Consider the following 11871-nt stretch of genomic DNA (forward strand, 5'->3'; position numbering starts at 1 on the left):
AAATCTTGTGCGTACAAGTGGAAGGGCTTAATCTCTTGATATCCTCAATCGTCCAACCCATGACTTCTTTGTGTTATTTCAACACTTTGAGGAGTTTCTCTTCTTCAAATTCGGTTAAGCGAGTAGAAATGGTAACCGGAAGAGTCTCGTTCTTTCCCAAATAAGCATATTTCAAGTGCTGAGGTAGGACTTTCAATTCCAATTTTGGCGGTTGAACAAGGGAAGGTGGTAACTTTGTATGATTTGGAGGCAACTCAACTTGTTTGACATTAAATCTTGTGTATTTCTTCACTTCCAAATTATTGACCAACTTTTCAACTTCCAGATCTAGAGAATAGAGCTTCAATTTCTCGGCTAGCTTCCCACAGTCAAACCCTTTGCTTAGAATCATCTCCAACATGTCACCATTAGTCAACTTAAACAATTATTGGGTTAGTGGTTCAACAACATCAACAAAATATAAAGATGAAACATCACTAGGATATCTAATAGCATCATAAATATTAAAGCTTATTGTTTCACCATCAAATTCCATTGCTAAACTACCCGCATACACATCAATTTTTTCCTAGCCATTTTCAAAAACGGTCTTCCAAGCAAGATTAGATCCGATTTGGAGGAAACTTTTTCCTCTAAATCAATCACATAGAAATCCGCCGGGAAGACCAATTGGTTCACTTGCACCAAAACATCTTCTAAGACACCACTAGGAAAAACACTTGATTTATCCGCAAGTGAAATTATGACACCCGTTTCGTTTAAATGACCAACATTTAACGATTCGTATACCGAATAGGGCGTGACATTAACAGAATCACCAAGATCAAGCATGTCACTACTAAAAGTAACATCCCATATTTTGAAAGGAATCGTAAACATTCCGGGGTCTTTGCATTCAGGTGGAAGTTTTCTTTGTAAAACCGCAGATGCATTTTTGTTCATTGAAATCTTTTCATTCCTCTTCAATTTTTTTTTGTTTGTGCAAAGTTCTTTAATTTTTTTTTGCATATCTAGGGATTTGTTTGATTTCATCAAGCAAAGGAATGTTTACCTCCACCTTTTGAAAGGTGTCCAAGATCTCTTTCTCCTCAACATTCTTCTTTGAAGTTGCAAGTCGGGATGGAAATGGTGGTTGAGTGGTTATTGGAGTGACTAGAGGGGTAATCTTCTTTAGAACTCCGGTTTTTGCATCATTTTTTACAGTAGGATCCTCAATGGGAGTGATCTCTATTTATTCCTCAACGTCCCTTGACTTTTTCTTTGAGTTACTCTCTTCAGCTTGTTTACCATTTCTCAAGGTTACCATATTGACATTTAGATTCTTTTCGGTTTGAGAAGGTAGTTTGCCAAGTATGTAACTATATCTCCCACTTGTGGTTCAAGGTTGGAAATACCAGTCCTTGTCTCTTTTTGGAATTGTTGGGTGCTAATGGGTAGAGACTTGACAATGTCTTCAAGATATAGTCCGAAGCTACTAGGTTGGGATTGAGGGGGTTGTTGGTAATAATGTGGAGGTTGTGGTTTGGATTGATAATGGGGTTGTGGATGTTGGTAATGGGGTTGTTGTGGTGGGTAAGAAGGTCTAACCAATGCATTTTAAGGCAATGGTCTTGGGTTGTAGCTCATATTGGTATTTTGCTTCCAACTTGAATTGTAGGCATTTTGGTAACCGGATGGTTTGTTGTGGTAGTTTTGGAATTCTCTGGTGGCATTTACATGTTCCGCATATTCTTGAAGAATGGGACACATATCCCTGTGTCGTGCCAGTTTTGTCGCGAAACTTCGACAAGTTATAACTTCTTCGTTATAACTCGGATTTCGACGTTCTTTATATGTACGGAAACCTTGTACTACAACTTAGTTACGATTATTTATTCTAAATAATCCTCTATCAAAAAGTCATTTTTGACGCTTATCGTCTCTAAATTGACTAGCCCGAATCTGCAGGCGTTACATTATAGCCATTTTTCTTCAATTTTTCTTCATTTTAAGCCCAATTTGGCTTCTCCGAATCACCCATAGCTCACGTACTCGTCCGATCAATAATCTCCGCATGCACAAATATTCTTCCATTTTCTTGAAAATTCAAAGTTCATCTTCTCCAAGCTTTCAAATAATCAACAAGCCCATGATTTGCATCATCTTCATTATTATTCTTGCCCATGAATCTTCATTGTCCTCCTAGTCCATTTGCATCCCAAAGATCCCGCTCCGCTAGTCTCCTTAAAATCTGCAATTATGCTCACGAAACTAGAAAGTACCCGAAATAGTCATAAAATAACAAAAAGGGAAATATGCATGAAAATTAGCTAAATTATGAATGAAATATGCTAAAATAAACTATAAAAAGAAGTAAATAAAATGAAACTATCATCTATCTGAAAACATCTTTATCTCTTTTGTATCTAAACCTAATCTCTAGTTTAGTTTAACTGAATTTAAACAAAATCCCCATTTACTTTACCGTTTATACTTAAACTAACAATTGAACTTTTTTGATCTAAATCATTCTCGTTCCCATTGTGTTCGATACCTGGTCAAACTCAACTATACTGCTACACGATTAAATACACTGCCTAGTGTGTTACATTTTAGTTGCGATAAAATGTTTTATAAATTTAAAACTTTGTTCATAATAATATATATAGTTAACTGCACATCAATACATGACCTAGAGAAAAAGTTATCACAACGTCTATATTGGTTATGAACGCTGCTTCCATAGCGTCCCTGAAAACTTCATTTATTCTCATCAGGAACTAGGTACAAAAATCGACATATTTTTAACGAAAAAACACTATAGAAAGGGTTTGGTTGTTTCTGTCAATAACAATTGCTATGAAGATTGAGCTTATGAGTCCACTAGGGACACTACATATAAAGATGACATGTAGCATGCACACAATGAATGTATAAACTATATTTTTTTGGCCAAACTAAACAATTAATTGTAACAAAATTAATGTATTTAAATAAACAATTAAAATTTGGAAAAAAAGTTAAGCTTACCACATATCCAAGAGCCAAAAACAATGTTGAAAACGATCCATAACATTTGTTATGATGTTGGTGTAAGTATGTGGTTGGTTATTCCAAGATTATGTAGGTAAACATACAAGTTAACAAAGTTTTCTTCGTGATTACTACATGAGAAACCCATTTTGAAACTATTATAAAACACAATTACGAATATGTGGTTGTAAGTGAAACAAAAGAAGATGGAATACACTACATATGTAAGGGGAAAACTAGTATTCGATATCCGGAATGAATGTCTGGAATGTACAATCCACACACAACAGAATGTATAATAGGTTCGGAATACAGATACATAGTTCGGAATGTCAGTTTAACATGTACGGTCTTTGCTACAGTCGTCCAAAATTCACTGTGTTAGTCTGGAATGTATGCTGATAGATTCTGGAAGCAACCTCTACCAACATCCGTCAGATCCGAAATAAATTTAACTAATCCAAAATGGCCTAATTCCGAATTTGATGGTCTTATTTCCATTTTTTTAAAAAATAATATTTTTATTAAAACATCTATTTTTATTGGGTAGTTTAGTGAATTTTCTTGATAATATTTCAAATCGAATGACATTTAATAGTTCCTTTAACTAGTTTAGGGTGTGTTTGACACGGAGCTTTTGCAAGCGTTTGAGAGCTTCTAGCTTTTAGCTTTTGACAAAACGCTCTAGTTTAAACAAAAAGTTTCGTTTGACAGTACGAGCGTTTAACTTTTATTTTAAACAAAACGCTCCAATTTTAAAAGCTACTTCATGTAGCGTTTAACAAAACGCTACTGAGCTTTTGAAATTAATTTCCATAATTACCCTTAAAAATATATTTATATATTTATTTATTTTTAATCAATTGTCCTTTTATGTAATTTTATATATTTCAAAAGATTCCAATTACTTTCGACAAACATTCATATAACAAATAAAAGCTATAGCTTCCCGCTATCCGCTTCCGGTTAACGGGTGCGAAACACGTCTTAATCAGGTTGGATCAAAATGACCATTGAGCAGACCTTGAAATCACCGGTTACAGACTCGGGTGGAGCCGGTTTCATTTGCAGAAAGAATACAAGCACAACAAAATCTAACCTTGCATCACTTCCGGCAAACGCTGCTGCGTGGGAGCGTACAAAACTCCCAACTACTAGATTGACGTCTCTTTCTCTCATTCCGCTCCGATTCCGTTCAACCCCTGCCGCCGGTAGTTTCTTCAACTCCAGTCTCCACTCTCTTCTTTTCTTCGTCCTTTCCGTCACTCTGGATTTTATATAGAGATTGAGTAAACCCCCAATCGTTGACGGCAGCAGGGTTTCCGAAACCCATTACCCCTCTATCTATCTAATCCACGTTCAATCCTCTCTCTTTCTCAAAGCAGTTTCAAAAATTCACCCACATTCGCTCATTTTCTGTATCAGGATTTGCGACGGCGATGTGGCGGACGTCTAGGGTTTTTTCGTGAGGTTTGTTATGGAATAGGACTGGAATTTTTGAAAATATAAGAGGTTAATTCCGATTATAAATTCGTTTTAGATCTGAATCATTGTATAAAAGCCATGTTACCATTCCTCATTTCGCTGCAATTTTCTATGAGTTTTCCACGAGACTCCATTTGCGTCTATTTTGCCTTTTACTGATTAGCAACATTATCACCAACAATATAAGAAAGTTCCACGTCTTCTAATACCGAGCCCTTTCTTTGGTCTAGGAAAATTTCGAAACTGCATATTCAAGTACGCCATGCCTGCCATGAAGAAGGTCGAACTGTGAATTTTTTTGTGTAATTAGATTATCTCTATGTGTTTTTGCTGTAACAGCAGTTATAGACGACAGTATACTGATTTGACTCTTTTGCTTTTGTTGATTGGTTAATCATTACAGAAGACTGAACCTGGTGATATGAGGCAATTGTTTGAAAGACTGACGAAAGAGATTGGAGAACCTGTCGAATTTGAACTTCCTGATTGGTTGAATAAATGGAAACCTAACTATACCATCATAAAGCGCAGTATCCTTTTCAAGTGTTGCGATTAATATCATTATATCAATGTGTATGAATGATTATACATTTTATGTTCATACTTCTGCTTTCTTTTAATCAAGATTTAACATATATATAAGATATATATCTAACAAAGAAGGTTAAGAAACGAGTAAGAGTAGAAGATGATGGAATATTCTGCTCTTGCACCTCAACACCAGGTTCTTCTGCTGCTTGTGGTAGAGATTGCCACTGTGGGTAAGAACTAAGAACTAATGAGTATTTCATAAACAAAATTTTCTTAATTTATATTCTGTTATCTGTTGCAGGATGCTATTGTCAAGCTGTTCATCTAACTGTAAATGTGATGATTCATGCCTCAATAAACCATTCCACAGACGACCTATGAAGAAGATGAAGATAGTGCAGGTATTACTGAACAACAGAGTTAATGTGTTTTGCTGATGTCATTGTGATGCCATTTACATCATTTATTAAGTTAATGTGCTTTCTTAGACTGAAAAATGTGGGTCAGGGGTTGTTGCTGAGGAAAATATCATGCAAGGAGAGTTTATTATTGAATATGTGGGAGAAGGTAACGTCTTTGAGTTAAAAGTATGTTTCTACCTTCTATTTTTCAGTGTATAGGTTGTTTTCTCAAATATTTTTTAATGATATGGGCTATTATTAAAAAAAAATGCAGTTATTGATGACAAAACATGTGAGGAGAGGCTATGGAGAATGAAGAGACAAGGAGAAACAAACTTTTATTTGTGTGAGATTAATCGTGACATGGTGATTGATGCTACATTCAAAGGAAACCAATCAAGATATATAAATCATAGTTGTTCTCCAAATACCGAAATGCAAAAATGGTTTTACTTTTTAGTTTTCCTTTCCCTTATTTTTTAATCTTAATTTCATCATAATAACTTTATAACAAAAACCATCTCTCCAGGATGATTGATGGTGAAACAAGAATCGGGATTTTTGCAACTCGGGATATAAAGAAGGGGGAGCATTTGACCTATGATTACCAGTATGATGATATATTTTTTTAAATTAAAACATTATTTATCCAGACAATTAATGGAATAAAAATTATCAGGTTTGTGCAGTTTGGTGCAGATCAAGATTGTCATTGTGGTGCAAAAGGGTGTCGACTGAAACTGGGAGTCAAACCTAATAAGTCAAAGTTTCCTTCTTCAGATGCTGCTTTAAAGATTGTTGCATGTCAGGTGGCTGTAAATTCTCCAAAAGTAAAAGCAGTTCTTTATGGGAAAGATGTATGTATGTCTTTTCTTTTATATATATATATATATATATATATAAAGATCCAACAATATGTGTTATGGTTATAATCATTTAAAAACTCATTTTGTGTTGTTTAATTAAAATGTAAACTAATTTGAACTTTTGTTTGTTCTAAAGGCTTACAAGAATGGTGTTGGACAACGAGGTACAAAGTGTATATATAACTTATTTTTATATTTTGTTTAATTTGTATGAAAGATTCTTAAATTCCAACTTTCTATTTTTTGTGTTTATAGCATATTCGAGAAATGCCATTGATGAAATAAGAATACCTCATAATTGCATAGGGGAAGTTGTCAGAATAGTACGCCCTGCTTCAGAGAGGTATACCTTTATTTTTGTTTATATTTACAATTATGAAATTCCCAGTATCAGACTCTGTATTGTGTTTGGCATGTATTGGACTGATGTCCCATCCAAAAGGTGTACTGTTAGTAAAAAGAATTTTTTTAAAGATTTATGTGTTGTTGTTTTTAGGACTTTTGGTATGATCAAGCGGTTTGACATCAATACAAGAAAACACTTGGTAAGCATAAGTTATTATTTTTTATTTATTTATTTATTTTGCATATAATTTGTGGTTGTTTTTTGATGGTTGACAAATGCGGTTATGTTTTCACACAGATCATGTTTGAAGATGGTGTGACTGAGCTTCTTAATTTGGCGCAAGTTGATTGGGAGCTTTGTAATTTAGCAAGCTTTTTACAGGGGTAAAACCGTAAAATTTTCACTCGAAACTGACAAAATGGTCAAACCCGCAGTGAGTTTTTTTTTTTGGGTGCAAATTCTTTTTTAAGAGGTGTTGCTGAATGCAAAATATCCTTGGGTCTATCCTCATATATGTTGTTTGTTGTTTATTAATTCTTTGTAAATTTGCTTGATAATTGTGAACGAAATATTGTTTTTGGTTAGCCTAACCTTGGTTTTATGATTTTTTAATTTCTGATGTTATTTTTATTAATGGTGTTACTATGTTGAAGTGAAAGAGTGTGTTGTGTTTGCTTTTTGCATTAAGCTATGAATAGAATAAAACACTTAGGTTGTTTCTTGCATAACAAAAGATGTATATTTGGTTTAGTTGGCACGAAGATTTTTTGTTTTAGACCGAACTTGTGTTGTAAGATATGATCCATCTTACAAGAGGCATAATACATTTGAAACCGATCATCAATTTTAATACATTTGGATTCTGGACATGAACAAATAAGCTTTGTATAAAATTTAGTTGCATCTTTTTTAGTATTGCCTCTAATAGATTTTGTTAAGTTGATTTAAAATTACAAATATCATACATGATGGAATATCTAGAACTACATAAAAAAACGTTAGCGATAGTCCAATGGATTCCAATTTTGACACTTCCACTCTTCTTGAAAGGTCTCGTAAGTATCATTATCTAGTATTTAAGTTTGAATTTAAAGTTATAAACGAATAGGAGACAACTACATTTGCTACCTCCTTTTTAGATTTGTCGTTATCTATACTTCTAAAAAGACGATTAAAAGTCTTTATTATATACTCTTTTCAAAAAATTTAAACCCCATAAAAGATTATACAATTTTGTACAATCTTCTTGCAAACCCTTGTACTTTGCTGAATAGTCAAATTTGTCATGTTATGAAAGTTAGATTTTATTTTCACAAACAAACGGTTTTGATAAATCCAACTGATAGTTGATAGCAAGTAGTTAATAGTTAGAAGTTGTAACTTTTACTTGTTATATGAATGTTTGACAATAATAATTGAAAGCTTCTAAAATATATAAAACTAAATAAAAATATAATTATTTAAAAATATATATACTAATATATTTGTGAGGACAATTCTGAAAATTGATTAAAAAGCTTCTAAATTATTTTATAGTTTTTTTTAAAAGCAACCTAAAATAATTTTTAGATTTGAAGCCCTTTGCTAACAAAGGTAATGTTGTAATTTGCAGTTAATTTCTGGATTTTTTTTCTTTATTCAATAATGGGTCGGGTTGACCAATCGAAATAAAATATTCGTTTTAAAGATTGAGGAGCCGACTAACCGGGTCGGGTTTTTGAAAATGGGGCTGAAGTTATTGTTTCGAAAATAGAGGGCTCTGAGAGTTCTGATTCGCACTTTCACTTCTCACTTGCAAAACCGAAGGGTTAGAAGAAATGGCATGGAGGCAAACGCCATTGTTGAATCGAAACATACTCTCGCTGCTTTCATCCAATTCAAATACTTTTATTGCTAGGTTTTCTTCCAAAGCAAATCCCTACCATGGTAAACAGATTCATACACTTACACACACAAATTAGGGTTTTATTTTATGTTGATTATGATGAGCAGTTTATCGTGGTTACAGTGAAGGTTGGTATACCGGAGTTCCTAAATGGAATCGGGAATGGAGTAGAGACTTATGCAGAAAAGCTCGAATCTGAATTCGGAGATTTACAAAATCTCCTGGTTGCTCGTTCTTTGAAGCTGAAGAAACTCAATGTTGGAGGCGATCCAAAAGTTTGCAAACACGTAAGTAAATCTACTTGCAATCTTATGATTTGGAATCTCTTCAATTTCATTATATTAATTGGAATGAGGTAACTGCTTCTTTCATGGCATTGAGTCTGTGTATGCTCTTACATTTTGATTTAAATTGACATAAAGCCATTCCAAGCTTCAGCCACCAATGGTGTTTTTTAGGTATCAATAGGTTCAAATTCCAATAGACATTCATAAGCTTGGAGGAATCCATATTTATTGACCCTATTGCCTCCATTAATCTAAGACTGATGTTATCTTTCTGTATTTGATGCAACAGAGGAAGCTGATATTAAAGTATGCCCATAAGTACAGGTTGGGACTTTGGAAGCCTCGAGTTGAACCTCCAAAATCCATTAAATGAGACATTCTAAAACATTGTCCTTCTTGATGAGACTTAGAAAAGCTCCATTAGAGATTAAATGCAGACATTAAACTTATCCTGTGTTTGTTTTCTTTGCATCCTTCATTCAGAAGGTTTTTGGAATTTATAAAGCAGCAGGCTTTGCAATTATTACTTGAATATTATGGTGGAATTATTCAAAGGCATAACGTAACTTAAAAAATCAAAATACTACATTCAAAATCTATATTAACTGATGTGATATGGATATATATTTGATGCACATATACATATTAAAATAGCCTTGAAACTATTGAGTCGAAAGATAGTAAACTTGTGATATTTGTAATTGAATTGGTTTATTATGCCTTGAATTATTAGAATGTCAAGAGGGTGGAAAGTGGAGTTTTGAGGAGTAAATTGTGGTTTTTGCTAAAACTCAAAGTATGTTGCTATTTCTTTTTTGAAAAATCTTAATTTGAAGAAAGGTAAAAATAGGGCATACATTGTGAAATAGTAATGTATTTTTTGTGCCGATCAAAATAATAATAATGTATTTTGTGTTTTTACTATTAAAAGGCGATATACTTTAAATTTTACTGAAAAGTATGGAAGCATTAACCACTTTATATGTTTATATGTGGTGGCATTAGATCAAGGTTTGAATGAAATAAACCATTCTGTAGGTACTCTCTAGTAGTCTACACCAATGTCACATATAGTTGATAAATTTTTTTTTTTTTTTGTTTTTTTATTTTCAACATCCATAACATCTAGATAATTGATTACATGGATTTATGCTCATAATATTTCTTTTGTAACATCTATACTGACTTTTATGGCAATTATGATTGAAGTTAATGTGATTTTTCTGACTTTATGGCAATTATGATTAGAGTTAATGTGATTTGTGTATATATAATAGTTTATACTCTACTTGGAAGAAAAAGAGAATAATAAAGAAAAAACAATACAACACACATACTCTTGAGACAACAAACAATAACATTATGATCATGGGTTGAAAGTCTTTGAACACCATGAAAGAGACATGATAAATTTCCACAGTGGAATAATTCAATGTATATTTCACACGTTTTCTTAAGTTCGGTAGTCTTTAAGAACCGTGCCAATTCTTATATCCTGAGACACGGTGTTTAATATTATGAGCGAAATTTGTTTTAAGAAAAACATGTTTACACGTGCCTCAGTCAAACTTGTTCTCGACATGATTTTCCATGTTTGGGTTGTTTGATTTGGGTAGGTTTATGTCAATCGTTAATATATTCTCTCTAACACATTTTGTCAATCTTGAATGACAACAATGTTTATATCTGAAAATAATGTCTTAAAACCCCAACAATTTGACATAGAAAACATCCAAAATTTAAGGAACTCAAAACATAGAAATCGTAAACATGTGTGTTAGGTTTTCACAACGATTTGAATTGAAACATTCTGATAACATATGAATTTTACATTATTTTTATGACAATATCATTTTGCTTTTCAGAAAATAAATCGTCTTCCGTTTTTTTTTTTTTTTTTTTTTTTTTTTGAAAACTTAAAACATGAAAGTTGTAGAATATTATGTTAGGTTTCTATAAAAGTTAGAATCGATTCATTTCGATAATTTATGAAGTTTATATGATTTTTCTAAGATAATGTATTGTTTCTATTTACAAAACGAACTTTCTACTGTTAAGGCGTGCTATTTATAAGGAAACCACCGTAAAAAATATACACACTCGTTTCAAAGTATGATATATATGCATTATTTTAAATACGTTTTTATATTTATCATGTTTTTTTTTTTTTTTGTGAATTATTACTATCACTATTTATAATATTTATGGACTGTTTTATAATTTAAGAAAAAATGCTACCAAATAACACACCAACTAAATATAACCACCATATATTCTCTAATTATATAATTTCATTTTATTTATAAAAAAAACTTCACACATAATATATTTCCCAAAATAATTTATGTCGTTATCTACAAAAACTATGAATGAATTTCTATCTTTTGGTCAATAATCGCTCAAACGAAGATTAGTCTCCGACACAGTTTCACATGTGCGATTATCATATCAAGAAATAGAAAAAATTACTGTATTCGATGACGGTTCAAGTGGATGTGAAGATATTTTTCTAAAGTAATCTCAACACCTAGATTAGGTGAAAAATATCGGCAAACAGCTTGTCCATGACCTCTAACACTCGTTGTTGGTGGGAGTCCTGACCGCAAAAACATCATGGCATAGATGATAGACCCGATGACTTTATTTCTTTTATTTGATTATCACTCAACACACAGACAATATGATTTTTTTAATCATAGACACAACCTTAATAAATGGCTACACATAAAGTATTAAAAAAAACATAAGCTTAATATGATTTTCGAACATATACAAGATTTTTAAACAATATCACAATGTTTAAGATTTTGAACAAAATTATAACATTTAAATCCTGGGTGTTCATAATTTTCAATCATAAAAAATGTTAACAAAAGCAGAATATATATAATAATAGCATACTTCTATGTATACAAAATGATCAAATAAAAGTAGTATATATATATATATATATATATATATATATATATATATATATATATATATATATATATATATATATATATATATATATATATATATATATATATATATATATATATATATATATATATATATA

At 32.0% G+C, this 11871-nt stretch overlaps 2 protein-coding genes across 7 annotated transcripts; both read left to right on the plus strand.

Moving 5' to 3' along the window:
* Positions 1 to 4041: 4041 nt before the first annotated feature.
* Positions 4042 to 7271, plus strand: LOC145159883 (histone-lysine N-methyltransferase ASHH3-like). Of its 6 annotated transcripts, XM_079078932.1 has the most exons (14): positions 4043 to 4223; positions 4438 to 4482; positions 4728 to 4777; positions 4901 to 5027; positions 5141 to 5258; positions 5330 to 5429; positions 5517 to 5595; positions 5704 to 5875; positions 5959 to 6039; positions 6109 to 6286; positions 6432 to 6459; positions 6551 to 6638; positions 6792 to 6840; positions 6939 to 7271. In XM_079078932.1, the coding sequence occupies exons 3-14, from the start codon at positions 4760 to 4762 to the stop codon at positions 7026 to 7028; spliced, it is 1128 nt and encodes a 375-aa protein (XP_078935058.1). In that variant the 5' UTR covers positions 4043 to 4223; positions 4438 to 4482; positions 4728 to 4759; the 3' UTR covers positions 7029 to 7271. The 6 variants fall into 6 exon arrangements, 5 of the variants coding, with proteins under 5 accessions (XP_078935059.1, XP_078935061.1, XP_078935058.1 ...); XM_079078933.1 differs by lacking the exon at positions 4438 to 4482 and having other exon boundaries at positions 4042 to 4223; XM_079078931.1 differs by having other exon boundaries at positions 4043 to 4524.
* A 1120-nt stretch (positions 7272 to 8391) lies between these two features.
* Positions 8392 to 9336, plus strand: LOC145156678 (uncharacterized). Its single transcript, XM_079075957.1, has 3 exons — positions 8392 to 8567; positions 8650 to 8813; positions 9103 to 9336. Exons 1-3 carry the CDS (start codon positions 8459 to 8461, stop codon positions 9184 to 9186), a joined length of 357 nt encoding a protein of 118 aa, XP_078932083.1. The 5' UTR covers positions 8392 to 8458; the 3' UTR covers positions 9187 to 9336.
* The last annotated feature ends 2535 nt before the right edge of the window (positions 9337 to 11871 follow it).

This window comes from Lactuca virosa, chromosome 2, assembly GCF_052849685.1.
Source record: "Lactuca virosa cultivar CGN04683 chromosome 2, Lactuca_virosa_CGN04683_v6, whole genome shotgun sequence".
Classification (NCBI taxonomy): domain Eukaryota; kingdom Viridiplantae; phylum Streptophyta; class Magnoliopsida; order Asterales; family Asteraceae; genus Lactuca; species Lactuca virosa.

What these genes read in the sequence shown, in the direction of transcription:
- LOC145159883 (XM_079078933.1), top strand. An exon ending in GGTAGAGATTGCCACTGTGG is followed by an intron (nt 5,259 to 5,329) that starts GTAAGAACTAAG and finishes TATCTGTTGCAG; the next exon opens with GATGCTATTGTCAAGCTGTT. An exon ending in GAATGGTGTTGGACAACGAG is followed by an intron (nt 6,460 to 6,550) that starts GTACAAAGTGTA and finishes TTGTGTTTATAG; the next exon opens with CATATTCGAGAAATGCCATT.
- LOC145156678 (XM_079075957.1), top strand. Translation starts at nt 8,459, where the DNA reads ATGGCATGGAGGCAAACGCCATTGTTGAATCGAAACATACTCTCGCTG. An exon ending in CAAAGCAAATCCCTACCATG is followed by an intron (nt 8,568 to 8,649) that starts GTAAACAGATTC and finishes TCGTGGTTACAG; the next exon opens with TGAAGGTTGGTATACCGGAG. An exon ending in ATCCAAAAGTTTGCAAACAC is followed by an intron (nt 8,814 to 9,102) that starts GTAAGTAAATCT and finishes TTGATGCAACAG; the next exon opens with AGGAAGCTGATATTAAAGTA.